The sequence below is a fragment of the Hemitrygon akajei genome, chromosome 12 (genome assembly GCF_048418815.1).
Source record: "Hemitrygon akajei chromosome 12, sHemAka1.3, whole genome shotgun sequence".
Classification (NCBI taxonomy): domain Eukaryota; kingdom Metazoa; phylum Chordata; class Chondrichthyes; order Myliobatiformes; family Dasyatidae; genus Hemitrygon; species Hemitrygon akajei.
The window spans coordinates 76179133-76206794 of record NC_133135.1 but is presented as its reverse complement, the minus strand read 5'-3'; the positions used below and the strand labels follow the sequence as shown (position 1 = coordinate 76206794).

Genomic DNA, 27662 nt, shown 5'->3' with positions numbered 1-27662 from the left:
ACAAATCACTAATAAAGGATGCAGAATTCTGAACTTCATCAAACTTTATAAAAAGGACAATTACGTTTCTCCTTTTCAAACAATTGCCTGTCCTCAGGAAAGGTGTATAATATTCAGTTCTTTTTAATATATTATTGTAAGGATGTGAAGGCTATAAAGATGGTGCAGAAAAGTTTTACCAGAATGGTGCTTGGGAAGATAGTGCAAGAATAAGCAGAAACTAATAGATTTTATAAGAGCATATAAAATGATAAAAAAGATCTGGACAGAAAAGATAGTGTCAGGCTGTGCACTTAGGTGGAGGGATTAAGGACAAGAAGTTATACCAATCATCAATGTAACATGGCTAATGTTTCAGCATATTATGTTTCAATGGTAAATTCACTTCCATAACAAGACTGAAAAGTTTTGTTTAGGTAGCTCTTTATTGTGACTAAAGCATAAGGCATTATTTCACCAACAAAAGATATATGTTACAAGACATAGTAGCATGTCTTTTAAGATAGTTAAGTACACAAAGCAGCAGAATAATCAATGTAACAACAACAGTGTACATAACCAAACCCTTGCATAAGGTACGTGGATGCAGCACTGTAAAACTGCTTTTCTGGAAGAGGATAGGAATTGATATACTAATTGCATATTTGGATGCAGGAACCATCTAGTAATGCTACATGTTTGGTGGAAAATTCAACATTTTTATCATACAATAAAAGCTGTACTGAAAATACAGTGATAAATTTTGTTTCCTCTTTTTCTGCAATACGGTAATTTCACATTAATCGTTGTTAAAGTAATGCAGACATGAAACAACCCATTGTTTAGAATTAATGGTCTGAAGATAAATCAGAATTATAATCACTCATAACATTTTTTCCATCTTCTAAAATTTTGTAGCTACAATATCAACAATTATTTCATATTTCCCATGACCAACAGTACTCTGCAAATATACGTAAGTATACAACAGCTCTTAATCTATCAGGATGGCCTGAATTCTCCTTTGCTTAATGAACTTCAGTTGATACTAAATTGGAGTTGCACGCAGATTATTAGCCTGCTCCAAAAGAGTTCTTGTACTATTAAGTGCAGTTTCAGTGTTTTAAAATATTAAGTGGAATAACATTTGAAGTATAATCATAAATACAACACAAGCCAAAAATTTGCAAGTGGAAGAACAATCCCAATATTGCAATATACTGTATATAAAAAACTGTCTCCAAATGTGAAAAATGATAAATCAACACTGATCCACTTGTGTCAAATGACTTCAGTCCTGGAAACACAGAATTAACTCAAACATTGGCCTTTTTGCTAAGGCAGAAATGAGCTTAAAACAGAGTTGACATTTTCTTTTAAAAACTGTTGTCCATGAAAGACAATTATCTGCAGAATAAACATGCACAACCAGCACACCCAATGAACATTCATTCAAACTGTATGGGGAATTGAACTTCCCAATTGTTTTGATTTGCAATTCCTGTACATTACTCCTTCATTTACTAGTTTGTTTTTCTGCTCTCTGTTGGCTTTAATCCCCCCTCTCTCTCTCTCCAAAGAAATAACTGCAACAGGTTTCAGTTTCATTGCTTGGCACAAGTGTTAGAAATAGGCATCTACATGGTACTTAGCATTTTAGTGCAGACATTTTTAATTATCAATCATTATGAAATGCATAAAATGAATGCTGAAAAATACATTTCAATGTTGCAGCAATTAATGTATACAAACTGTAGCTCAATCACAATATTATCATACACAGTTGATTTATGCATTTTATGCATGTTCACAGTAGCATATCAATATATTAGCAAAAGAAGTATCACGAACAGCAGTATTTTATAATGAAAACAAACTAATGCACCTCCACTTACATTAATTCAGTCAGATGATGCTTCAGTGCATAATTACATTTATAGGCCCACTTTTTTAAAAAAAACAAAGCACATACAATTCTTGTAATATTACATAGCCAAGATATATTAGAACATCTAAGCAGTAATGAAGGGATTTTCAATTACAGTTGAACACACAGTGCTTCAGTGTTTTTCACAACAGAAACAAACAGGCAATATAGATACCTGACTCATTTTTTAAAAGCACTGTATTCAATCATTTGTGTTTATAAAGTTTCAGTGTTTAACATTAGACATCCAATATAGCAACCTGGATTAGGGAAAATTATAGTATTTGCTCCTTAAAAGTTTTCCGAAAAAAACTGGCTTATCTATGAGTTAAGAATTTTGTTCATCTTTAAAAACCTAGCACAGCAGCAGAGAAATAATGGGTGATGGAGTGATCTCAAATCAGAAGTGCATTGAAAGACATCCAAATGCCAAAGCACAGGGCCACATTATGGCTGGTACATTATGTCTTAAAACTGCCTGGGGTGTTATGTTTTTGAAGACTAATGAGTTATCCAAACAACAAACTGTCTGGAATCTGAGATGCAATCAGCCTTCATATAATGTTGTGGCTTCTACAGAAACTGCCAAGGAATTAAGATTGATTGTACAACTTTTAAGGACAGTTAATTTTCACTAACATCTTTAGGGGTTTAGAGGATAACAATAATTCAGAAATATAACAACATTGTATATTATATTTCTTTGTGGCAGGACATTAATTTTACAGAAATAAATTTCAAATGCTAAACAATCTCAGTTAAAAGTAGCTACACGCAGAATTAACATTTACCGGTATATAAAACTTTATAATATTGTAATAGAATAATTCCTTGCAAAAATCCAAATTTTCCTGTTTTACAAATGAAACTGTTATATCACCCTTGTCATGGCAAGAATCAAACAAATGCAAAGGAGAACCCATGGAAAATTAGAAGTGGCACACAAAAAAATGCAATAAAAATGCAAGAGGTTACAACTTGCATAAGCCATTCAGACTGCATTCTGAATATCGTGATCTGAAATGTAAACTGTAAACCTATTGTATCTTCATAAGTTTTGTTAAAAATCTAAATTAAAATGTTATCTATAACTGGAGGAACAGCATGTCAGATTGAGGTGAATGATCTGAAGCACTCTTTTGGAATAGTCTTTATTTAATCACAAGATTTTTGTCCATGATTGTACTCCTTAGGAGTGGATATGTTGCAGATGACTGACCCTGAGAAATGCTTTGGGGATGATTCTGTAATATATTTTAAAAATAACTACTGGAATCATTCCAGTTGAGCAATTATCAACTATAGAATCTCAATGCATGGCTACGTTTAATCCTCAAAACCACAAAATTTATTGAAGATGGCAACAAACTCAGAAGAGATAAAACATATCCAAAATCAACTGCACAATGTTCTGGGAATCACATCAGTCTTCAGGTATGTAAAAAGGATATAAAACTTTAAAAAAAGGTTTTATGCTTTTTGAAGTGGCCCTATGCACACTGTTCAAAAGTGGAAAATTTCATCTCTTCCCTTCCCATTTTCTCTTGTATTTCAGTTAAAAAAAACTGGATACATTACTACAAGGCATCTGGGAAACACAAATATTCGACCCACCCCAAACAACTGCTATAAGGTGGCATGTTTATTTCTTTTGATTCTAATCTTTAGCATGGGAGATATAGAGATCATGGGAAAAGTGTGTATGGTCTGTGCAGTGTCAGATTATTCACTACTTTCAGTAAATAAACAAACTGGCTGCTAGACAAATCATACAGGTCTAAGACATGCATTCTTAAAAATTAATCCAAACAATGTTAACTTTCAACAAGTTACCTTACATGAGAATTTCTTATACAAATCTGGCTGGGTTTTTTTGTGAGACACATTGTGATGTAACATTAGTATGCCGATAATGAGAAGATTTTGCCTTTCTATCTCTCGTTTAATCTCACTTAGATGCTGCAGTTCCTAAAAACAGAATCCAGAGTACACCATGTTTACCTCCTAAGGTTTTGGTGCAAAAGTAACTGGGATTGTTGCATACTTAAATGGAATATTTTACTGTCTTGTGGGTGAGTTGCCAGATAAAGAACCCTGACTCACAATTCAGTAAATGGTAAGTCACATTGCATTCAAGCCTATGATTACGTATGGTTTTTAATTTGCAAACATGACTCAAGACTGATCCAAGAATGTAACCTGAATTAACTGAACTCTTAAAGCATCCAGTAGTGGAAAAAAAAACAGCAGGTTTGTTGTGTTATCATTTAAATCCCATGAATCAACATCATAGGTTTACATAAACACACTGAAAAAATATATATGGTCATTTAAAAATATGTATTATTTTGCTCCATCTGAACAGAAATTTATAAGACAAATCAATATAGCCAGAGCTCCAAAATGAGCAATGCTAAATCCAGTTAATTATATCTACTGCAGCTCTTTCAGTCCTATTCAACAACAAATTAAACCTACTCTGTTAAAGTTCTTGTTTTTGGTTGTGTCCTGAAGAAGTTACTCCAGGTATTACAAGAAAGGCCCTTCAAAAGGAGTTGTGATTTTTTTCCCCAAATTTCAAAGCAAGTTTTTCACATTGCAAAGATGTATGTTTTTCAAATCTCATAACCCCTTGGATTTTCCATGAAAAAATCTTCTATGTATAGTCTAAAACTTTTTTTTTCTACAATTGTTTGGAATAGATTGGAGCACATTGAAATATGCCATTGCAGTTTCATTGTTTCTAACTTCAGCACTGTGCTAATGAGAACTGTAGAATTACATGTTTAAATATTAGTACTTACTAATTTGATTGTTTCCAAACATAGTGAAAATCTGTTCTTTTTTGGCAATGTGTAGCTAGATTTAATGGCTTCAAAAAATCTTATGGCAGAAATCATATAAAGATTTGAACTAGCACAAATGACCAAATCAGAGTATATGAACTAATGTCATAAGCCAGGGAAAGTCCAGGTACATTGAAAACAATACCCTGGCAACTTAAGTGTGCACCTGGTAAGCACATTTCATATTCAACTGCCGAATTGTTTTACTCCATCTGTGTTTTGGAACCGATTTCAAGCACCTATGCATTTACTTGACCAAATCTGCAAAATATACATCCAAAATTTAAGAAACCACCTTAAGAAAAATGTAATCCAAGAACCAGCACTGCATCGTAATTGAATTGGAATGTTAATTTCTAGTTCAATAGAATTATTCAGATTCACTTGTTTTAAATTGGAACTGTCACAGCCACTGGTAATATAATATTAACATAAGCAAATGACAAGATCAAAATGTACTGTATAACGCAATCCATGAGGATACAAATATCCCTAGATAAATTCTCATTTCCCTACAAATATTTTAATACTTTGATAATCATAGAATATTTAAATCAGAAATCTATTAATACTAATCAAATAAAACACTATCTTAGGAGATATGCATTTTGTATATAACAATGGCTGGTTTCTGAGTAGGTAATAAATGTTTTAAATAAATATCAATAACAGTAAAGCAAGAAATAGTCTTGAAGTGCATTATTTAATTAAAATGAGTTGGAAGACAAGCTCACTTTTGTTAATAAACACAAGAGCTGAGTAATGGTTAGAGTATTGGTGTATATAGAAAATTATGGGTAAGTGTGATAGATAAGGAACAGAATTTTCAGCCCCATGTGAATCTGATAGCGGATGGATGCAATTATGAGGCATTCCTAATTGTTGGGAGTATTTGCGTTGTCTTTTTTACTTTGGTATGATTTGATAAGTAAACATTTTTAAATGGTTTACTTTGCTATAAAACATCTGAACTAAATGTTAGAAATACCTTTTCACAAATTGCTAAATTTAAGTTCACTGTTTTGTTTCTAAATTTCTTGAGTTTAAGTCCACAGAAAAATCACTAGAGTTCATTTGTTTCATGGCTTAAGATTGTAGAGTACAGCTAAGTGACAGAAAGACATATCAATCTTTAAAACACTTTTATAATTGCCTTATATTAGGGGTTCCCAACCTGAGGTCCACGGAGCCCTTGCTTGGTGCCCAATCCATGGTCCATGGATTGATCCATGGCATAAAAACGGTTGGGAACCTCAGCCTTAAATGCACCTGAGCAAATGCCTGAAAGAAACAATCTCAACAGTGCATAACCATACTGCAACAATCCAACAGAATTCTTTTTGAGACTGAATAGTTCATGTGTCTTCATAAACTGGTTCAATATTCTTGTTCTGCACTTTCTCCATTTCAGCAAGCTGTCTTTGGTTATTAGCTAGAATTTGTCAACTTTATGAAATATCCTGCACCTTTGTAATTCTAATATTGTAGGAATAAGTGCAATGAACTAGAACACATAACCACAATAATATTTTAACTGCTAAGGACCTTATACTACTAGCGCTGTGAATACTGTCATTTCCAAATGTAATCTATATTTAGGTGAGCTGTTTTCCAAATCAACAGATGGGAGTCCCTGTAAAAGACTACATGGGAATATTTTTCCTAAAATATGTATTTTTAATATTGCCACAGTAAAATGCTAGATACACGGAAAACTAGGCAACAGTGATGCAATCCAGATTAATTGAATCTTTTGGTTAGGGTATGATTACTTTTGGTTTTTGTTTGGAGTATATATTAAATTTTACTGGAAAGTCAACATATAAATTGCACTCACCAGATTATAACATATGTGCAAACTCACTTGAACCACTGCTACGAAACTTATCTAAAAGTACTTATTAAAATCAATTAATTTTAGCAGTACCTTTTTTAAATGTTTAGACTCCCCAAGTGATTTGAACAATTACTGCCAGTCTATTTTGTCATTTAGTCTAACAATGATTGCACAGTTTCACTATTTTAGAATTACTATTTTGTTGTGTGGGTTGTCAATTTGCTGAAAAGCTAAGTGTAGCCAGCAGTCTGATATTTTCCTCAGCCTTTATACCAAATTATGTGGAATTAATTATCTGCATGCTTATTATTTCTGATCAGATTTGCTCACGTATTAGAACACTTGTCATTCATTATGTCTTTGTGTGCCACTGGTCAAAAAGTTCAAATCCAGGCTACACAATAGCCAAGCCACCCCCATGCAAGGAAAATAATATTAAAAAAACCTTAATGCAATCTCTAAAGCTGATAAAGGATACATGGAGCGTTCTTGTGTTTCTCCCCTAATATAAATAAATCTGCAACACACCACATATGTATACACACCATTCAAGCAGCTGTATACTAAGGCAAAAAAAGCACTATTAAGGAATTCTAGGAGTTGTGCTCAAATATGTGTACCACTTGCCCCACAATAAAAATCCATTGTTCAATGTATGTGCATTTATGTAAATGCACTCACTAAAATCCTTCAAGGTATCACAAATATTCTCTGTCTGATGTACCCATAGTAGCTATAGTTAAATGCTTGCAACAGGATCCTTATGACATCACTAACATAGATTCAATCTATTTTACTTTTTATTCCAGCATTTACAAAAAACTGTTCTTTGATTTATTTAGATTAAGATAAAGTAATCTATAATAGGCTTCATCAGCATGCTCCCCGTTATCAAATGCATTCGTTACCTCTGCCAGCAAAACTGTTAAATTAGCATTTTATAAACCAAATGTAGTGGCTATAATTTCTAGTAATAAAATAGATTTTGTTAATAACTTGCTGGCAGTTTTAAGTGCATTAATACCTAAGTTTGTAAACGTTTTTCTAAACCAGCTGCTTAAATCAATGCTATCTTACACACAAAAGGAATCAGAGCAAAACATTTAACCTTTATACTGTTGTACTGAGGAATTTTTCAAAAGGGACCTGGGTGATTATAAAAGGTTGCAAGCCCAGTTGAAAGTTAGGTATCAGTAACTACTGTATGATACAGATATCCCCTCTTATAGGCACACAGAGGGTAGAACGTAGCCACAACAAACTTGCCATCGAACATCCTTCCAGTCAGCATCTGTTGAGCCACTTTGCAATCACCAGCGCTTCTGAATTCAACAAAAACCTAGTTTTAAAAAGGAAGAATTAGTGTTCACAGCTTTTGTTTCTGTAAACTATTTAGTCATCTTGCAACAGCTACATTGTCAATTGTTGCTGAGGAAATTACATCGGAATTGGACCCTCATCAAAAGGGCAGTCTTGTACTCTGTTCTGCACGGAGGTTTAATCTTGGGCTCTATTCTCCCGAGAGGGGCTTGACACTTTTCTGAATCAGAGTCTTGTGAGCTCATTCCAATTTAGCCAGAGTTGATAGCCAAAGTATACCTTAACTATCATAAAACGTGGTACTTTTCTGGGCTGAGTCCAATCCAGACCAGTGATGTGGAAGTCTGAATATCCTCCTGTTGAATGAATTGTCTCCACTTGGTGCAGACTGGACAAAACACCTAACAAATCAAAACTTCTCAAAATAGCTAGATAGCGGAGGCAGCAAAAGAAATAAGTCCTAAGATTTTTCCTCATTCCGAAGTTATATCAAATCCATGCACTTAAGGTGAGAAGGACTCCGTTTTTAGGGAGTGATGGATGTCTGGAATGCATTACATGGAGCGGTGGTGGAGGCAAAAACAATCAAGGTGTTCGAGAATCGCTTAGATAGGTACATGAATGTGCACAAAATGGAAGGGTATGCTACTGCGTAGGCAGAAAGAATTAGTTTAGTTGGGCATTTGATTATATTTTAGTTTGGTACATTACTAGATGTGGGTGGGGCCAGTTCCAGAGCTGTATTGTTCTTTATGTTCTATCCTCTGATTACCAGGAAGACAAAATAAGGCTGCAAGAGTGAACTACAAGCTGCTGGCACAGACAACTAGCATAAAGAGGTGAAGGCATCTTGTCTCAACTCTCCTCCTCACCTCTTTCTTTCTGGCTATATCCCTTTACAATCTCAGTTCTGATGCATGGTTTTGATCCAAAACATCAACTATCCCTTTGCCTCCACAAATGCTGCCTGACCAGCAGCTTGCTTTTCACTCCAAGTCCCAGATTCTGCAGTCTCATGTGCCTCTAAGTCTGCTAGACTTGGATAAGTTCACAGCAAGTGGATATTTCTTCCATTTCCCGAGGAAAGGTCCAAACACTCTTTGCATTCATCCATACAATAATCTTTTATAGCTACATGGGTCATATCAAGCTCCAGGTCTCACTGTCATGGATTTGCCCTGTAATGAAGCAGTGTCTAAGCTTCAAGGAGCTAGACCACCCAGATGACCTTTTGTCAGATGGCTGAGGTATTTAAAAACAACTAGTGACAAAAATAATTAAAGTAAAATTTATTAAATAATAAAACTGTCCAAAACACATTTGAGTGATATAATTAATATAAAACATGATGCAAAATAAAAAAAGCTATCACACTGAGATTAGAGAGCCATTGAGTGGAGCTGAGTCACATACAGTACGTAAATTCAGTTGAAATAATGCTGAGCAATTGCACACTCTGTCAATGCAGGCACTCAACACAGGACATTGGAGCTGCACTCACTGGGAACTCAGATGTGCTGACACCTGACCTTCAGGAGTACCTCATTAATAAATCTCTAAAGTACAAGAACAGTTTTCTATCTTTCAAAGTCCTCAAAATAATTGACACTTACATTATAAATACAGTTGCAAGAAAAAGTCTGTGAACTCTTTACAATTACCAGGTTTTCTGCACTACTCATAAAATGTGGTCTGATCTTCATCCAAGTCACGACAAATGACAAGTACAATCTGCCTAAACTAATAACACATGGACAATTGTACTTCTTCTCATCAATACTGAATACATCATTAATCAATCACAGTCTAGGTTCCAAGAAGTATATGAATCTCTGGGGTAATGCCTTCTACAAAAGCTAGTTGGAGTCAGGTGTTCCAATCATTGGACGACATTGAAGGTGTGATTTGTTGAGGTGCCTAGCCCTATAAAAAAAGACACACAAAGCCCCCTCTTCTCAAGAAAGATCTGTTTATGTGCAATCTGCCTTCATCAAAACAGCTTCCAGAGGACCTTAGGAGAATTGTAGAGATGCATGAATCAGGAAAAGGGTACAAAAGCATCTCTAAAGACCCAAGTACTTATCAGTCCACAATAAGAGAAACTGTCTACAAATGGAGGAAATTTAGTACTGTTGCTACTGTCCCTAAGATTGGGTGTCCTGCAAAGATCACACCAAGAGCAGAACGTACAATGCTGAAGGAAGTGAAAAAGAAACCAAGGGTAACAGCAAAAGATCCGCAGAAATCTCTAGAACTTGCTGAAGTCCCTGTTCATGTGTCCACTGTAAGAAACACACTGAACAAGAATAGTGTTCATGGAAAGACGCCACATAGAAAATCACTGCTCTCCAAAAAAAACATTGCTGCACGCTTCAAGTTAGCAAAAGATCACTGGATGTTCCACAAAGTTTATGGGACAATGTTCTATGGACAGATGAAACAAAAATTGAACTTTGTGGCAGAATTGCACACTGCTATGTTTGGAGGAAATAAGGCACTGCACACCAACAATAAAACCTTGACAGAACTGTGAAGCATGGTGGAAGGAGTATCATGGTTTGGGATTGCTTTGCTGGCTCAGGGCCTGGACATCTTGCAATTGTTAAGGGAACAATGAATTCAGGAGAATGTCAGGATAGCGGTCCGTCACCTGAGAATAGAATTTGGATGACACAACAAGACAATGATCTGAAACACAAGAGTAAGTCGACAACTGAATGGTTTAAAAAGAAAATTTCTGTTATGGAATGGCCAAGTCAGAGTCCAGACCTTAACCCAATTGAGATGCTGTTGATGACCTGAAATGGGCTGTTTATGCAAGGTATCGCAGAAATATTGATGAACTGAAACAGTTCTGTATGGAGGAATAGTGCTAGAGCAGGTTCTACCAGTTTTTAAATACAAGGGTTCACATACTTATTCCAGCCTGGACTGTGAATGATTAAAAAATGTGTTCAATACAGACATGAAAAGTACAACTGTTTGTGTGTTAATAGTTTAGGCAGATTGTGTTTGTCTATATGGTGACCTAAATGATGATCAGACCACATTTCATGACTAATTAATCCAGAAAACCAGGTAGTTGCAAAGGATTCACAAACTTTTTCTTGCAACTGTACATAAGATTTAGTCTTTTGGCTTTTTACTTTAATTTCTTGCATCAAGAATGGAGCTAAACAAATTTAGTGACCAGCTTTTTCAAAAAGAGCTAAATACAGGAAGTGAAACATGGGATTATAGATATTTGAATGTGGCAGAACAAGTTGGGAAGGTTGTTGAGGAAGCACGAAAGTTTATTAATAGAAACATAGAAAACCTACAGCACAATACAGGCCCTTTGGCCCACAAAGCTGTGCTGAACATGTCCTTACCTTGGAAATTACCTAGGGTTACCCTCTATTTTTCTCAGCTCCATGTACCTGTCCAGGAGGCTCTTCAAAGACCCTAACGTATCCGCCTCTACCACCGTCGCCAGCAACCCATTCCATACACTCACCACTCTGAGTAAAAACCTTATCCCTGACGTCTCCTCTATACCTACTTCTAAGCACCTTAAACTGTGCCCTCTCATGCTAGCCATTTCAGCCCTGGGAAAAAGCTTCTAACTATCCACACGTTCAATGCCTCTCATCATCCTATACACCTCTATCAGGTCACCGCTCATCCTCCGTTGCTCCAAGGAAAAAAAAGTCGAGTTCACTCAACCTATTCTCATAAGGCATGCTCCCCAATCCAGGCAACATCCTTGTAAATTTCCTCTGTACCCTTTCTATGGTTTCCACATCCTTCCTGTAGTGAGGCGACCAAAACTGAGTATAGTACTCCAAGTGGGGCCTGACCAGGGTCCTATATAATTGCAACATTACCTCTCGGCTCCTAAACTGGATGAAGGCCAAAGCATCGTATACTTTCTTAACCAGAGTCAAACTGCGCAGCAGCTTTGAGTGTCCTATGGACTCGGACCCCAAGATCCCTCTGATCCTCCACACTGCCAAGAGTCTTACGATTAATACTATATTCTGCCATCATATTTCACCTACCAAAATGAACCACCTCACACTTACTTGGGTTGAATTCCATCTACCACTTCTCAGCCCAGTTTTGCATCCTATCAATGTCCCGCTGTAACCTCTGACAGCCCTCCACAATATCCACAACACACCCAACTTTTGTGCATCAGAAAATTTACTAACCCATCCCTCCACTTCCTCATCCAGAACATTTATAAAAATCACGAAGAGTAGGGGTCCCAGAACAGATCTCTGAGGCTCTCCACTGGTGACCAACCTCCATGCAGAATATGACCTGTCTACAACCACTCTTTGCCTTCTGTGGGCAAGCCAGTTCCGGATCCACAAAGCAATGTTTCCTTTGATCCCATGCCTCCTTACGTTCTCAATAAGACTTGCCTGGGGTACCTTGTCAAATGCCCTACTGAAATCCATATACACTACATCTACTGCTTACTTTCATCAATGTGTTTACTCAAATCCTCAAAAATTTCAATCAGGCTCGTAAGGCACAACCTGCCTTTCACAAAGCCATGCTGACTATTCCTAATCATATTATGTCTCTCCAAATGTTCATAAATCCTGTCTCTCAGAATCATCTCCATCAACTTCCCAACCACTGAAGTACGGCTCACTGGTCTATAATTTCCTGGGCTATCTCTACTCCCTTTCTTGAATAATGGAACAACATCCGCGACTCTCCAATCCTCCAGAACCTCTCCCGTCCCCATTGATGATGCAAAGATCAGCGCCAGAGGCTCAGCAATCTCCTCCCTCAGTAGCCTGGGGTATATTTCGTCCAGTTCCGGTGACTTATCCAATTTGATGCTTTCCAAAAGCTCCAGCACATCCTCTTTCTTAATATCTACATGCTCAAGCTTTTCAGTCTGCTGTAAGTCATCCCTACAATCGCCAAGGTCCTTTTCTGTAGTGAATACTGAAGCAAAGTACTCATTAAGTACCTCTGCTATCTCCTCCGGTTCCATACACACTTTAACACTGTCACACTTAATTGGTCCTATTCTCTCACGTCTTATCCTCTTGCTCTTCACATGCTTGTAGAATGCCTTGGGATTTTCCTTAATCCTGTTTGCCAAGGCCTTCTCATGGCCCCTTCTGGCTCTCCTAATTTCTTTCTTAAACTCCTTCCTGCTAGCCTTATAATTTTCTAGATCTCTATCATTACAGGTGTCCCCCATTTTTCGAACGTTCGCTTAACGACACCTCGCTGTTACGGAAGACCTACATTAGTTACCTGTTTTTGCTAACAGAAGGTGTTTTCACTGTTACGAAGAAAGGCAGTGCAAGAAAAAAGCAGCCAAGCTCCTCCCCCAGAACCGCATTTAGCCGCCATTGCTTAAACACATGCCTGTGAGCATCTGCTTTACTGTATGTCGATTTATTTTGCATCCTTTAGCAAGACGAGTTCTAAGGTACCTGTATTGGAAAAGCCTAAAAGAGCTTGTTGTAAGGGTGTTACACTTAACGTAAAACTAGACATAATAAGCGTTTCGATCGTGGTGAACGAAGTAAGGACATTGTCCACGTGTTGAATTTGCCTGCATCCACCATTCGCTCTATTTATACGCAGAGAGAAAGAATTTTGAAAGCTGCCGATGTTACTGTTGGTTCTGCTCGTAGCAAAGTGGTCTCTCTTAGTCGGCATCCAATAATAGATAAAATGGAAAGTCTATTACTTGATGATGGGTGTACAAAGTGTGGTGTTCCGTTAAGTTATCTTAAGGAGAAATCAGTCAGTCTTTTTAATAAGCTGAAACAGAAAGCACCGGACGATGGTGATCAAAGTGTTGCGAAAGTGGACTTTAAAGGCAGTCATGGATGGTTTGATCGGTTTCTGAGGTGAGGGCAGCTTCATAGCTTAAAGTTTACTGGAGAGTGTGCTTTGGCTGATACTGGAGCTGCCGAAAAGTTCCCAGCAGAACTGAAGGAAATAATTACAGAAGGTTGTTATTCATATAAACAAGTGTTTAACTGTGACAAAACTGCAATTTATTGGAAAAAATTGCCGAGCAAGACATTTATTTCGGTAGAAGAAAAGCAGGCTAAGGGACACAAGGCATCAAAGGACAGGTTTACTCTAATGCCTATTATTAACACCACTGGTGATGCTGTCCTTTAAGCCTCTACTAGTGTACCATTCAGAAAATCCAAGGGCACTTAAAGGCGTTAATAAGAAAACACTTCCTGTTGTGTTCCGTTCACATCCAAGTGGTTGGAATAACCAAGTGCTTTTTTCTGAGTACATGAGTGGATACGTTAGTCCCTTCGTTGAAAAATACTGTAGAGAAAATAACCTCAATAATACGTGTCTTGTGATTGTCGATAATTGTGCTGCTCATCCACCTGGCATTACCGAGTATGGCAGTAACATTCGTGTTGCATTCTTACCACCGAATACAACATCGTTGCTGCAGCCGTGTGACCAAGGCCTAATAGCCACAACTAAGGCTTTCTATACGCAAAATGTGATGCGTTCTATAGTAAGTGCCATTGACAGAGAGGGCAACTCTGAAGCAGCTTTGTGAGAGATCTGGAAAAAGTACAATATAAAACTGGCAATCACCAACATTGGAGATGCTCTCGTTAAGGCTAACAGTCTCGATGAGAAATGGCATTTGGAGGAAACTATGTCCTGAAGCAGTGAACGATTTTAAAGGCTTCAAACCATCAACAATAAATACAGCAATAGTGAGTTTGGCTAAGGAGGCTGGGTTTGTGGAAGTTGACGAAGATGATGTTAAAGAGGTTTTGGCATCCCATGACCAAGAACTGACAAATGAAGAGCTGATGCAATTGAAGAGGAAAAGATAACAATCGAAACCAAACGCAGTAGCGAACAGCACAGAAGTGAAGTCGTCCAGGAACTGAATGTGAAGCAACTGCGTGAGATTTTCACTGCGATTGACAATGCCGCAATGACTGCAGAAAAGTATGACTTTAATTTTGAAAGGGTATGTAGGTTTAGGGCAAGTTTGCAGGATGTTTTGAGTGCTTACAAAGAACTGTATTATAGAAAAATGCGCGAGGCTAAGCAGTCAAACATACTGTCGTTTTTCAAGCCTTCCACATCAGCCACAGCAGATGCCGAAACTCGACCTTCGACATCGAGGCAGGCAGACATAGAAGAAAGTGAGCTGCCTGCCCTGATGGAAACAGACGACGATGAGATGACACCCCAGTCTCCCACCACCCCAACCTCTGCCAACTCAGCCTAACGCACCACCATCAGTGTGCTCGCTGTCTTCCCGATTCCAGTAAGTGAAACTACACTTATTTCTACTTATTTACACTTATTACTACTTTGTATTTTTATGTGTTATTTGGTATGATTTCTTATTTGGTTTCATTTGGCAGCTTCATAGATTAAAGTTTACTGTAGAGTGCTTCTGTTAAGAGTGCTGCAGAGTGCACTTGTGCCGAATGCTTCCGCAGAGATCACTTGCGTAAGACTTTCGCTACAGTGGACAGTACTTTACACCATGGGTTCCTGTACCCTACCATCCTTTCCATGTCTCATTTGAACATACCTATGCAGGACTCCACGCAAATATCCCCTGAACATTTGCCACATTTCTTCCGTACATTTCCCTGAGAACATCTGTTCCCAATTTATGCTTCCAAGTTCCTGCCTGATAGCCTCATATTTCCTCTTACTCCAATTAATAGATGCATATTAGAGAAAACATTAGTAAATTAGACCTGGAGATCAGAGCCAATGAAAGAAAGCAGATTTAGTTCCAAATCAGACTGCTGTGGGACTTGTAGGACAACATGTAGGAAGCAGTGTTCCCAAACACCTGCAATTCTTATCTTAGATAGTAAGAGGTATAGGGTTTGATTATTGCTGTTGGAGTAACTTGGGGTAGTAATAGCAATGGATTTTGAAGATGACATATACCAGAATCCTGGTGTAATGGTCATAGAGGGAATGAACGTTTAGGGTATTTTTGACCTGCTCATGTAATCGTAGTATTTATGTGGCTGATTCATTTGAATTTTAACATTGTGTTAGTAATGACCCGGGATGGCAATTCAATGGAATATCAATCCCAAGTAGTTTGATCTTTTTTACTAGAGATAGTTACTGGTCGCTCAAATGTTATCTGCCAATTTTCAGCTCATCACTGAATATTATACAGGCTATAGGATTGCATGCACAACCTTTTAGAGAGGGAGAGAGAGCAACCAGATGTCTTGGCACAAATTGGTACCGATGACATAGGAACAAAAAGCAAAGAGATCCTGAAAAGAGAATTGAGAGAGCTAGGTGGAAAGCTGAGGAGAAGGACCTGCTGGGTAGTTTCTGGATTTCTGCCTGTGTCACGTGCCAGTGAGGGTAGAAACATGATAATTTGCTAAATTAATGCATAACCAAGAAGCTGGTGCAGGGGGCAGGGCTTCAGGTTCTTGGATCATAGGGATCTCTTCTGGGGGAGGAATGGCCCATTCAAAAGTGACAGTTTACATCTGAACCCAAGGGGAACCAATATTCTCAGAGGTAGGATGAGCCACGATTGAATGGCAGAGCAGGCTCGGAAAACCAAATAGCCTAATTCTGCCCCAGTGTCTATGGTCTTTACTGCCAAGACTCATAAACTGCTCCATTTCCATAAGAGTTACAAGTGGAAATGTTTAATGTGGGGATGAATGCAAAGTGTGTTTGGATCTTTATTCTAGAATTGGAAGAAAGTTCCACCTGCTAAGAATTCACTCAAGTCTTATGACACAAGAGACTGCAGATGACCTTACAATGGATGGCGATAATGAAACAGCTGAAGATTTTGCCTAGTATACTGCTCCAAGGGTTCTCATGTACAAGACTGAATGACTGGCATCCAGCAACTACAACCCCCTTTGCTTTGTGCTGAATAGGACTTAAATCATTGGAGTGTTAACAGTTTTACAGAAAGGCAGAATTGTTCTCTGCCTGGAGATAAGGAGGCTAGATATGTTCAAAATTACAAGAATATTTTTGTGATTGAGGAAAAGGAAAATGTTTCCAGTGACCAAAGGGTGGGTGACCCAAGGACAGATTTTAAACAATTGACTGCTTTAAATAATTTTTCTAGTGCATGTGGGATTGACCTCTAATAAACTACCTGAATGAAAGGTGAAGGACTTTTAAACTTAATAGATAGAAATCTTAAATCACAGGTGAAAGAGTTGGCTCCTCCATCTCTGCTCCACATTGCTTCCTTTATTTCTAACAAGTTAGATGTGCTAAAACTGGGTCCAGACACCAAAATGGTTCTTTGGAGAAATTCAGGACTGCAATGCCTTTGGATACAGTTGAAATCTGTATTAGCTCACAACCAACTTGCCTTATGGTAGTGAGTGAAAAACAACCAATGAAATTCAGAAGTTTGTTAATAGAAATAATGTAATTTACTATGATATCATGATTTAAATGTTCTACAATTAATATCTTTGTTATTTTTTATAAATAAAGTATATTTTCAAATAAAAATAGGAGCCCAAAGGCTATTATTGCAAGTTCCTTTTGGGGTTTTACAAATAAATTGCCTAAATAACATTGCTCATTTAAGTTTATATTCTGAATTGCCCTGCTGCCTTACTCAAGGGATCACCTTTACTCCCAGAAATATATTATATTTGTTATTATAAAAATGGAAGAAATATGCAACATTTTAAGGTAAATGTTTATTTACCTGGCCTTTACCAGGGTTCTCTTTTGGGACAAGCAGACTCATAACTGGTCCAAACTTCTGACATTCTTCCCTCACATCTTCTACGACATCTGTTTGGAAAAGAAGTACCAGATTTTAAACAGAATTCAAATGCAGTAATACACTCAGTGGCCACTTTATTAGGTACACTTGTACCTCTGCTTGTTAAAGTAAATACCTAATCAGCCAACCATGTAGTGCAACTCACTGCATCAAAGCATGCAGACAAGGTGTAGAGGTTCAGTTATTGTTCAGACCAAGTATCAGAATTGGGAAGAAAAGTGATCTAAGTGACTTTGACTGTGCAATGATTGTTAGCGCCAGATGGGATGGTTTGAGTGTCTCAGAAACTGCTGATCTCCTGGGATTTTCACACACAACAATCCCCAGAGTTTAGAGACTGGTTCAAGCTGACAGGAATGTGACCGTAACTCAAATAACCATGCACTACAACAGTGGAGAATAGAAGAACATCTCTGAACATTCAACATGTTGAACCTTGAAGTGAATGGCTATAGCAGCAGAAGACAAACAAACACATACTCAGTAGGCACTTTATTAGTTACAGGGGGTACCTAATAAAAGTGCCTACTGAGTGTATCATACTATATTTAACCTATCAACTCAACCTTCATTTCTTCCTAATAATATTGAATTATTTAGAAACTACTTCCACAAATCAAAAAGAAAACACCAACTAACCTTCATATTCTTCTTCACTTTGAAGGTGGTTGTCATCAATAACATTTAGCAGTCTCAACACTGGGGTTGGAAGCATAACCAAATCTTCGATATGGGGGGCTAGTAATGAAAATTAATATGACAAAGATGTTGACTGTAGATATTATCACAGTTTAGGGTAAGCAGCTACATTTTTCTGATACATATAGGAATTGCAATGGAGTGAAAGACTAAGATGCTTTGTTAAACTCATTCCAAGGGTTCTTCACAAAAAAGGGATGGAAGTAAATGTCTATCTATCCCAGAAATATGACTGAACCTTGCAGTGCAAGCTAATGTGGACTTGCACACAACAGTGCTGATCAAACATGAGACACATTTTCAATTGCTTCTTAATTGATGGTAATTTCAATTATGACTTTCATTTATTTTTCTTATCAGAATAAGAATGGAAGGCTAAGCTGTACAAATGAAAGGAACGCAAAAATTTAAGATTTTCAAATCAAAGTTTCAGTTGCAATCTAATTCATAATACAGTTGTATTAAAATGTAAATTCAATAGTTTTATGTAAGTATATAGCATTGGTTATGAATTCTTACCAATACACAATTCATGAAGGACACTGAACTTACCAAAGGGAATACTGAAGAATGGGTTGTAGAGAGCACTTTCTGCTGTTATTCTTTGTGCTGGGTCATCATGAAGCATACTGTAATTTAAATAAGAGAAGGCGAAAAATGTTTTTTTTTATAAACAAGTATCCTGCTGTGGGAGCTTTCTGAATCAATATCAGAACTGATTTAAAAAAAAAATTTAAGTTACTTTCTATGATAAAGCATGATTATTATATAGGGATGCTGTCATGTTACAAAACTTCTGCTTTAATAGTATGAATATCCATCCACTTAGCAAAGACTTGCCACTCAGTTACGTTTGGAAATCTACTACAGGTGACTTCTGTGCTACAGGGAGGAAGGGATTGTGTTCTACAAAATGGTTTACATCATGATTTTCTGTAACATGAAATATCACATGCTTGCATCTAGAAAATTGAATTTATTTACTTTTTCCGTATAAATCTTGCAATAGCAAATTTTTAAATAAAATTTTGGATAGTGATTTGTGAATTCTGCCATATCTATGCAAATATCTAAAGAAGCTAACAGTTGCTTATGATCAGAAAGATATTATATGACAAGGGGACTTTTGATAATTTCTTTGCTTCAAGTTAAAATTCTTTACCAATCTCTTTATAGGACACTTCTCTAATTCCCAAGTTTACATTTAACAAGTAACATTTACCTGCTAATCCAATCAGTGAATTATATGCTAGAAGCCTGAAGATAGAAATTTGTGCTCATTTTATAATTAATAGTCTAGAAAGAAAAGTCTCCTCACAGAAAAGACCAGATAGATGAGGTCATCAGTATCCACTTTTTAACTGAGATAAATGAGATTAATTGGACTTGACTTGGCTGAGCACATATATTTTCCTTCTGCTACCTAACCCAAATGGGCTTCAGAAGAAGTGATGTGAGAATCACAAATATCCAAAGCAGATAACAACAACGTTTTTTTGTTCTCCAGTGGTATGCAACTGCACTATCTGCAGTACTGTACAAAAATCTTAGGCACATATATATATAGCTAGGGTGCCTAAGGCTTTTGCAGATAATGTGTATTATAAATTGCATCCCTTACAGAAGTGACTAGTAGTCTTGGAAAAGGAAAGCTAGAATCAGGCCTCTAAATTTATAAAGTACACTTAAAGTTTATTGTAGGCTTAGATGAACTCATGATCTTCTGTAAGTATATACAAAATGTCTACTGTATTACTTAACAAGAATTCAAGTTTAGTTTTTAATAATATATTACATAATAAAGACAATCTTTGCATTACTTCTAAATATCCTTGTTTTTGGTGATTTTTTGACTGAGGAGCTACTTAAAAAGAATAAAATTCACATTAAGTTATCTGCATTGTACTGAAATAACTTAAAAAGTAGAGAAAATTGTTTGTTTTGGATCAGTGGCAGCAGACTAACCTCTGAGTTAGTGATTGAGAATTAAACCACTCCAGTAACTTAAATAATCTGGTTTAACATATTTAATAAAGAGTAACCTTTATATATTATGTTCTTGTTATCCCTTGCAGCAAATGCTCATGACAGATAGATAGATAGATAGATACTTTATTCATCCCCATGGGGAAATTCAACTTTTTTCCAATGTCCCATACACTTGTTGTAGCAAAACTAATTACATACAATACTTAACTCAGTAAAAAATAAGATATGCATCTAAATCACTATCTCAAAAAGCATTAATAATAGCTTTTAAAAAGTTCTTAAGTCCTGGCGGTAGAATTGTAAAGCCTAAAGGCATTGGGGAGTATTGACCTCTTCATCCTGTCTGAGGAGCATTGCATCGATAGTAACCTGTCGCTGAAACTGCTTCTCTGTCTCTGGATGGTGCTATGTAGAGGATGTTCAGAGTTATCCATAATTGACCGTAGCCTACTCAGCGCCCTTCGCTCAGCTACCTATGTTAAACTCTCCAGTCCTTTGCCCACGACAGAGCCCGCCTTCCTTACCAGCTTATTAAGACGTGAGGCGTCCCTCTTCTTAATGCTTCCTCCCCAACACGCCACCACAAAGAAGAGGGCGCTCTCCACAACTGACCTATAGAACATCTTCAGCATCTCACTACAGACATTGAATGACGCCAACCTTCTAAGGAAGTACAGTCGACTCTGTGCCTTCCTGCACAAGGCATCTGTGTTGGCAGTCCAGTCTAGCTTCTCGTCTAACTGTACTCCCAGATACTTGTAGGTCTTAACCTGCTCCACACATTCTCCATTAATGATCACTGGCTCCATATGAGGCCTAGATCTCCTAAAGTCCACCACCATCTCCTTGGTCTTGGTGATATTGAGACGCAGGTAGTTTGAGTTGCACCATATCACAAAGTCCTGTATCAGTTTCCTATACTCCTCCTCCTGTCCATTCCTGACACACCCCACTATGGCCGTGTCATCAGCGAACTTCTGCACATGGCAGGACTCCGAGTTATATTGGAAGTCTGATGTGTACAGGGTGAACAGGACCGGAGAGAGTACGGTTCCCTGTGGCGCTCCTGTGCTGCTGACCACCGTGTCAGACCTACAGTCTCCCAACCGCACATACTGAGGTCTATCTGTCAAGTAGTCCACTATCCAATCCACCATGTGAGAGTCTACTCCCATCTCCGTTAGTTTGTGCCTTAAGATCTTGGGCTGGATGGTGTTAAAGGCACTAGAGAAGTCAAGGAATGTAATCCTCACAGCACAACTGACCCCATCTAGGTGAGAGAGTGATTTGTGCAGCAAATACGTGATAGCATCCTCCACTCCCACCTTCTTCTTATACGCAAACTGAAGAGGATCCTGGGCGTGCCTGGTTTGTGGCCTCAGATTCTGTATTATCAGCCGCTCCATGGTCTTCATCACGTGCGACGACATAAACATTAAGATTGGCTGAATTAACACCACTAGCTATAACATTGTCTTTAAAACACTCTTATTCATTACGTTTCCATAGTTTGATATAGCACAGATATTTTTCCTGTCCTAACTAGCGCATACACATGTTTAACTTACATTTTATTTAAGTGAATAGCAACATCCATTTAAATAAAAAGATCTTAGTTAGTAAATATTAGAGGTTGATAATTTACCTTTTAATAACATCTCTGAGGTGATAAACTGGGATAGCTGAATATACCATATCTTTACTTGCAAAAATGGAATCTATGATAGCAGAACTGTTGGCCTAGATAGAACAAAACAAAAATAATTAGATCAGAAAACAGAAGTTTTGAGTGTGATCATAAAAAATAAGTCAATCTTTTTTAAAAACTGCAGAACAATTACTATGTTATTATTTCCCATATTTTGAGTGCACAATTCCACTTACGAGCGAGCCTCTCTCATGTTTATTTCCAAATAAAAATTATAAATTAGATGTGTTTGTGGGAAAATGAAAAACACTTTGGCAGATGCTAAATAGGGGAAATTATTTACAATCTACAATATAATTATACACCCTATCCTCGTTATATGCGTCTTCAGACAACATGGATTCAGTTATGTGAGGAACCTATATTTACCAACTTCTCCTTATATGCGACTAAAACTCATAGTTATGTGAGGAGCACTGCTTTCCCACCAATACAAGTCACGTGCGCACACCTCGCAGTCTCACTCCCGCCAGTCTCACATTGGTTTTGGCAACGTGTGGATGTGTGATCTTGCACTCTTAAACTTTTGTTGTTTTTACCTACGGTGCAGTGATTTTTGTGCTTGAAGTATTTAACTATGCCTCCTAAGCATCCGATGTCAAGTCCTGGGCCAAAAGCCAATGGCAGAGAACTGCTTTAATACTTGAAAAAAGTTGGAAATTATAAACAGGGTGGCGTCAGATGAAGGTAACACAGCTCTGGGATGCTACTTCGTCCTGGGTGAGTCCATGATCAGAAACATAAAGAAAAATGCTGAGAAGCAACTGGCAGAAATTTTTAAGGCTGCGGAACACTTGGCACAAATGGCAATGGATATGGACCCAAATTTAGAACGGAGTCAGCATTTCAGTCGTTCCCTGCAGTCAAGCCTTCTTCCCTACAAGCAAATTTATGCTGAAAAACAAAATGCTGCCAAGCAAACAACCCTCACCACTTCCTTCAAACCGGTGTCATCTCCAGCTGCCGCCAGTTCTGAGAGTTCTGTGAGTCTTCCTTGACCCTTTGCCGTCCTTGATGATCCTGACAACCCACAACTATCCACCTCATCCATGTAAAGCTGCCCGACACCACAACAACCACTCATCTCCCGAAGCCTACACACTTGCCACTGTTGGTGAGCACTGTACACCCTAGTATGTTAACTTTCTATGATTTATTATGTTGAATATTACCTTAAATTGATGAAATGTAATACGAATGTTGCCTTGCGGTACTGCTTTTGTGTCGCATTGGTATGAAAATGTGAATAAATTACAGATAAAACATATTTAGGAAGCCCTCCAGAATGCATCCCTATTTTCTCCATTTAAATAATTATTCACATTATGCATCGACTGTGAGGAACTTACCCCCGCATATAATGAAGTTAGGGTGTATTGTATATTAATGCATTTATATTTACAATATAAAATATCAATCCCCGTGTTTTTTCATAACCATCTACATTATCTACAACACAACCTATTTCAGTATCATCAGCAAACTTTCTAAGCATGCTTTGTGCATTCACATTTGGAATTATATAAATTACAAACAAAGGTCCCTGCATCGACCTCTGTGGCACACCCCTAGACACAAGCTTCCAGTCTGAGAAACAATCCTCAAGCATCACTCTCAGCTCCCTATCATTGAGCCAACTCCTTGCAAGCTCCCCTGAACCCCATGCAAGCTCATCTGCTATATCAGCTCACCAAGTGGGACCTTGTCAAAGGCCTTGTTAAAGTTAATACAGACAAAATCTACTACCGACTCTTGTTTATCCTCAAGATATCTCCTCAAAAAAATCCAAGAGATTTGTCAGGCATGATTTCCCATGCACAAAGCCATGCTGACTGTCTCAAATCAGATCCTGTCCTTCAGAATCTCCTCCAGCAATTTACTCACCACTAATGTCAGATTTACTGGCCCATAGATTCCTGTCTTGTTTTTGCTACCCTTTTAAAACATTCCAAGCCATTGCAATTTCAGCTGTGGCCAAAGATGGAGCAAGAAATCTCCATAAGGGCCTCCACAATTTCTTCTCTAGATTCCTACAAGGTCCGAGAATGCACCAGGTCAGGTACTGGAGATTTATCCACCTCATTGCACTTCAAAACTCTGCCATGGATGGTCCCAAACCAGGCTGCAAAAGGAGGAGGATTGATCATGGGGCTAGCAACTCCATCCTGTAACAATCCAGAACTACAGAAACGCCAACAGAAGCTCCAAAAACCTTGTCCCTGGGAGAGGAAGAATTCTAAAGCTGTGCTACACCTGGAGACAACTTGATAGTGGCCAAGGACAGAGTACTCGGGCAAGCTACTGTCACTGGCCTATGCCTGGTAAGAGTGATGGGAAGAATAAGCAGAAAAAGAAGAAAAGAGAGGAGGAAGGAGGGGGAGGAGAAGAGGAATGCACTTCAGGCCTCCAATGTTCCACCCTGTTCATTCATATGAGGTTTAAAACAACATCACTTATTTTCCTCATTTCTGACATTTCCACTGGTTTAGCTCCTTGTAAAACTGGAGAAATAAATATTCATTAAAAATCTCACCCATTTCCTTTAGTCCCACAAAGGGGCTGCTGACCGTTAAAGGGATCTACTTTCTCCCGGGTTATCCTTCTGATATACCTTCTGAATCTCTTTGGATTAGGTCACACCTTATCTGCTAGATTCTTCTCATGGTGATATACATGGTGATATACATGTATATTCTCATGGTGATATACATGTACTTTGGTAATAAATTTACTTCAAACAATTTCACCCAATCAACCCCTGCAAGATCCTGTCTAATGGCTCCAAAATTTGCTCAGCTCCAGTTACTGGATCCCCAGCAATGGAAACCACGGTATCCTTCTCCACAACTATTTTAAATCTAAGAGAATTACGGTCACTGTATCTAAAATGTTCGCTGACAGACAATTCCTACACTTGCCTTACCTTATTACTATCTACAAGGAGAAGGCAACATTTATTGTCAACGATCCATACTATCCGGGCCATACAATCTTGCAACTACCACTGGGCAGGAGGTACAGAAGCTTGAAGTTTACACCACCAGTTTCAAGAATAGCTATTTCCTTTCAACCATTTGGTTCTAATCACTACAGTTTAATAACACTAGGACAACTTTGATCACTACACTAAAATGGATTTTGTGCTTTTTTCATTCTAGTTGTGTTCTTTCTTGGAAAAACTTTGCTTAAATTATATTTAATTTGTTTTTATTGTGAATACTGCTTGCTTTTCTTGTGCATACTTTACTTCTGCACATCCCAATAAACTCGACTAAACTAACTTCCCAAGAGGTGGCCTAGTGTTGAAACCCACCCTAGTAGTTCCATCAATATATCAATAAAAAAGCTTTCTTGGGCATATTTCACAAAATCCACTCTGTCCAAACTATTTATACTGCCAACAACAGTGAGGGTGAAATATTTTAAAGATAAGCTTTATCTGTCATATGTGGAATGTGGAAGGAAACTAGAGCACCTAGAGAAAACCAATGCGATCACAGGGAGAACATACAAACTCCTCACAGACAGTGGTGGGTATTAAACTCTGATCAGTGATTGCTGGTGCTGTAAAGAACTGTGCCAATCACTATGCTATCGTCACCCTTATCTCCCTATCCATTATGCTTATAACTAGCTGCAATCTCTCTTCATATCTGTTAAACATGTCCATTTTCAGTTGATGTTGACCTGTAAATCAAAGTTACAACATATATTTTAAATACCTTGGTCTAGTAAATATCAGTTCTTACCTTCCATTGCAGAGATTTGATTGTCTCTTTCAGTTTAATTCCTGAGAACATTTCCAGCAAAATTACTCCCAGACTCCAAATGTCAACTGCTGTTGTGCATTCTGTATTACTTTCCAATCCCATCTGTGCCAGAATATTATGCAACTCTGCTTCAGGAGCTCTGTAACCATCAGTTTGTATGTATTTTACATCCTGCATGGAATATGCAAACAAAGACATATTATGATTGAATCTTTGATTACCATATCCTAAAGTAGGTCAAATAAGCGATTTCCAGATCCTTTCAAGCAAGTTACAGTATTTAATTTAGGTCCTGTAAAGCCCTCAGGAACATTGTATGATAATAAAATGCATTTTGCTATTGGAAGGTTTTATTGATTAATTTACTTTAAGAAATCAACTGTCATATGCCAAAGAAACTGCTTACACAATGAATGTCCAACTTCTAACTTCTTGACAAAATTAACTATAAAAGTTAAAGATAGAAGGCTACATTTTAAAAATTAATTCAACTTATTTTGCTCAATTGTTCATTTGTAACTACTTAAGACATTTGGCTAACATAAGCTCAAGTAGACTTATTATTTCATCTATGGCAACTTCCAATGATTATGTTTAAAATTCAGACTTCTGTGAAAGTAATGACCGTAGTATACAGCAAAAATATAATGAATCTTGAATTTTATTGACATAATTTATTTAACATAAGTAATCTTCCCATAAAAATAGCCAGTTTTTCAAAATTTTATGCCCGCTCCTCCTGATTAAACAAGTTTTCTAACTTGTCATTTACCTCACCAAAAACTGCCAGAGTAATAGTTTTCCACTTACTGAAACTGTAATGTGATTGTTGAATCCTTCAAAATTTAAGCTGTATATTAAGCGCAATTCTGGCACCACCACTTTCAAACTAGACACTTGACGTGTCTTTCTCAATGTTGACACATCTCCCTTACTTTCAAAATGTCAGATCAGATAACCCTTTCAAATAAGGTCCAGATGGAAATGAGCAGTATTGCATTTATTTCAAAAATATTCTTTTAAAGTATTAATATCATTGCAAGTTTTTGCTGTTAAGCAGTGCACAAATGTTTGACAAACCATGCTTTTAAAAATATTTGAACATTTATTGCTATACTTTTACATTAATGAACTATCTAATTTACCTGATTTCCCTCCTGGAAACTAAGCCCAAAGTCTATGAGTTTAAAACATTCATCCTCTGCGCTCCAGAGGATGTTACAAGGTTTGAGGTCTGCATGCACATAACCCTCATGGTGAATAAAAGCCAGTGCATTCAGAACATCCCGTGCACAATGCTGGATCATCCACATTGAATGCCCTCGATTAATGGAGTGTAGCAGCAACTCAGAGACACTGACATCCAACAGTTCAAGCAAAATGCAGTTGCAACGTTGGTTTGTGTAGGATAAGTTAGAAAATCTCCCATATAGAGTTACTGGAATATAAAGAAGAAATTATGGAATTAATCCACATGAAATGATAGAATATGCTTTTTCTGTTATTGCATTATCTTTGTTCCAAGCTTCCAATTCTGAGTTGCAAATGCTCGTTTTACTATCACATGAAATAACATTTTAATGAATGTGTTTTTTGGAATCTTGGTCAATATCAAAGTACAAATAACACACACTGTTCTCACAGTTTAAAAATACATAATTAGATGTATGATACAAATGTTTTAACAAGTGCTATTGATGAAAAAGAGTATTACCTACCATCTGCATTAACCTAAAAGACCCTGTGGCACAATTTTGAAGAGCAGGAACAATATCCTTAGTGCTCTTAATATCATCAAAATATAAT

At 37.4% G+C, this 27662-nt stretch overlaps 1 protein-coding gene across 1 annotated transcript in view; it reads right to left on the bottom strand.

The window, feature by feature from the left end:
• Positions 1–406: 406 nt before the first annotated feature.
• uhmk1 (U2AF homology motif (UHM) kinase 1) overlaps positions 407–27662 on the bottom strand; it is a 34825-nt gene continuing 7569 nt past the window's right edge. Inside the window, exons 2-8 of the mRNA XM_073063528.1 lie at positions 27002–27294; positions 25836–26027; positions 22024–22118; positions 18942–19018; positions 18330–18428; positions 17610–17698; positions 407–7928 (exon numbers count right to left, since the gene is read on the bottom strand). Of these exons, the coding sequence (XP_072919629.1) occupies positions 7773–7928; positions 17610–17698; positions 18330–18428; positions 18942–19018; positions 22024–22118; positions 25836–26027; positions 27002–27294 (1001 nt within the window). The 3' untranslated portion in view covers positions 407–7772. The remainder of the gene's footprint in view (positions 7929–17609; positions 17699–18329; positions 18429–18941; positions 19019–22023; positions 22119–25835; positions 26028–27001; positions 27295–27662) is intronic.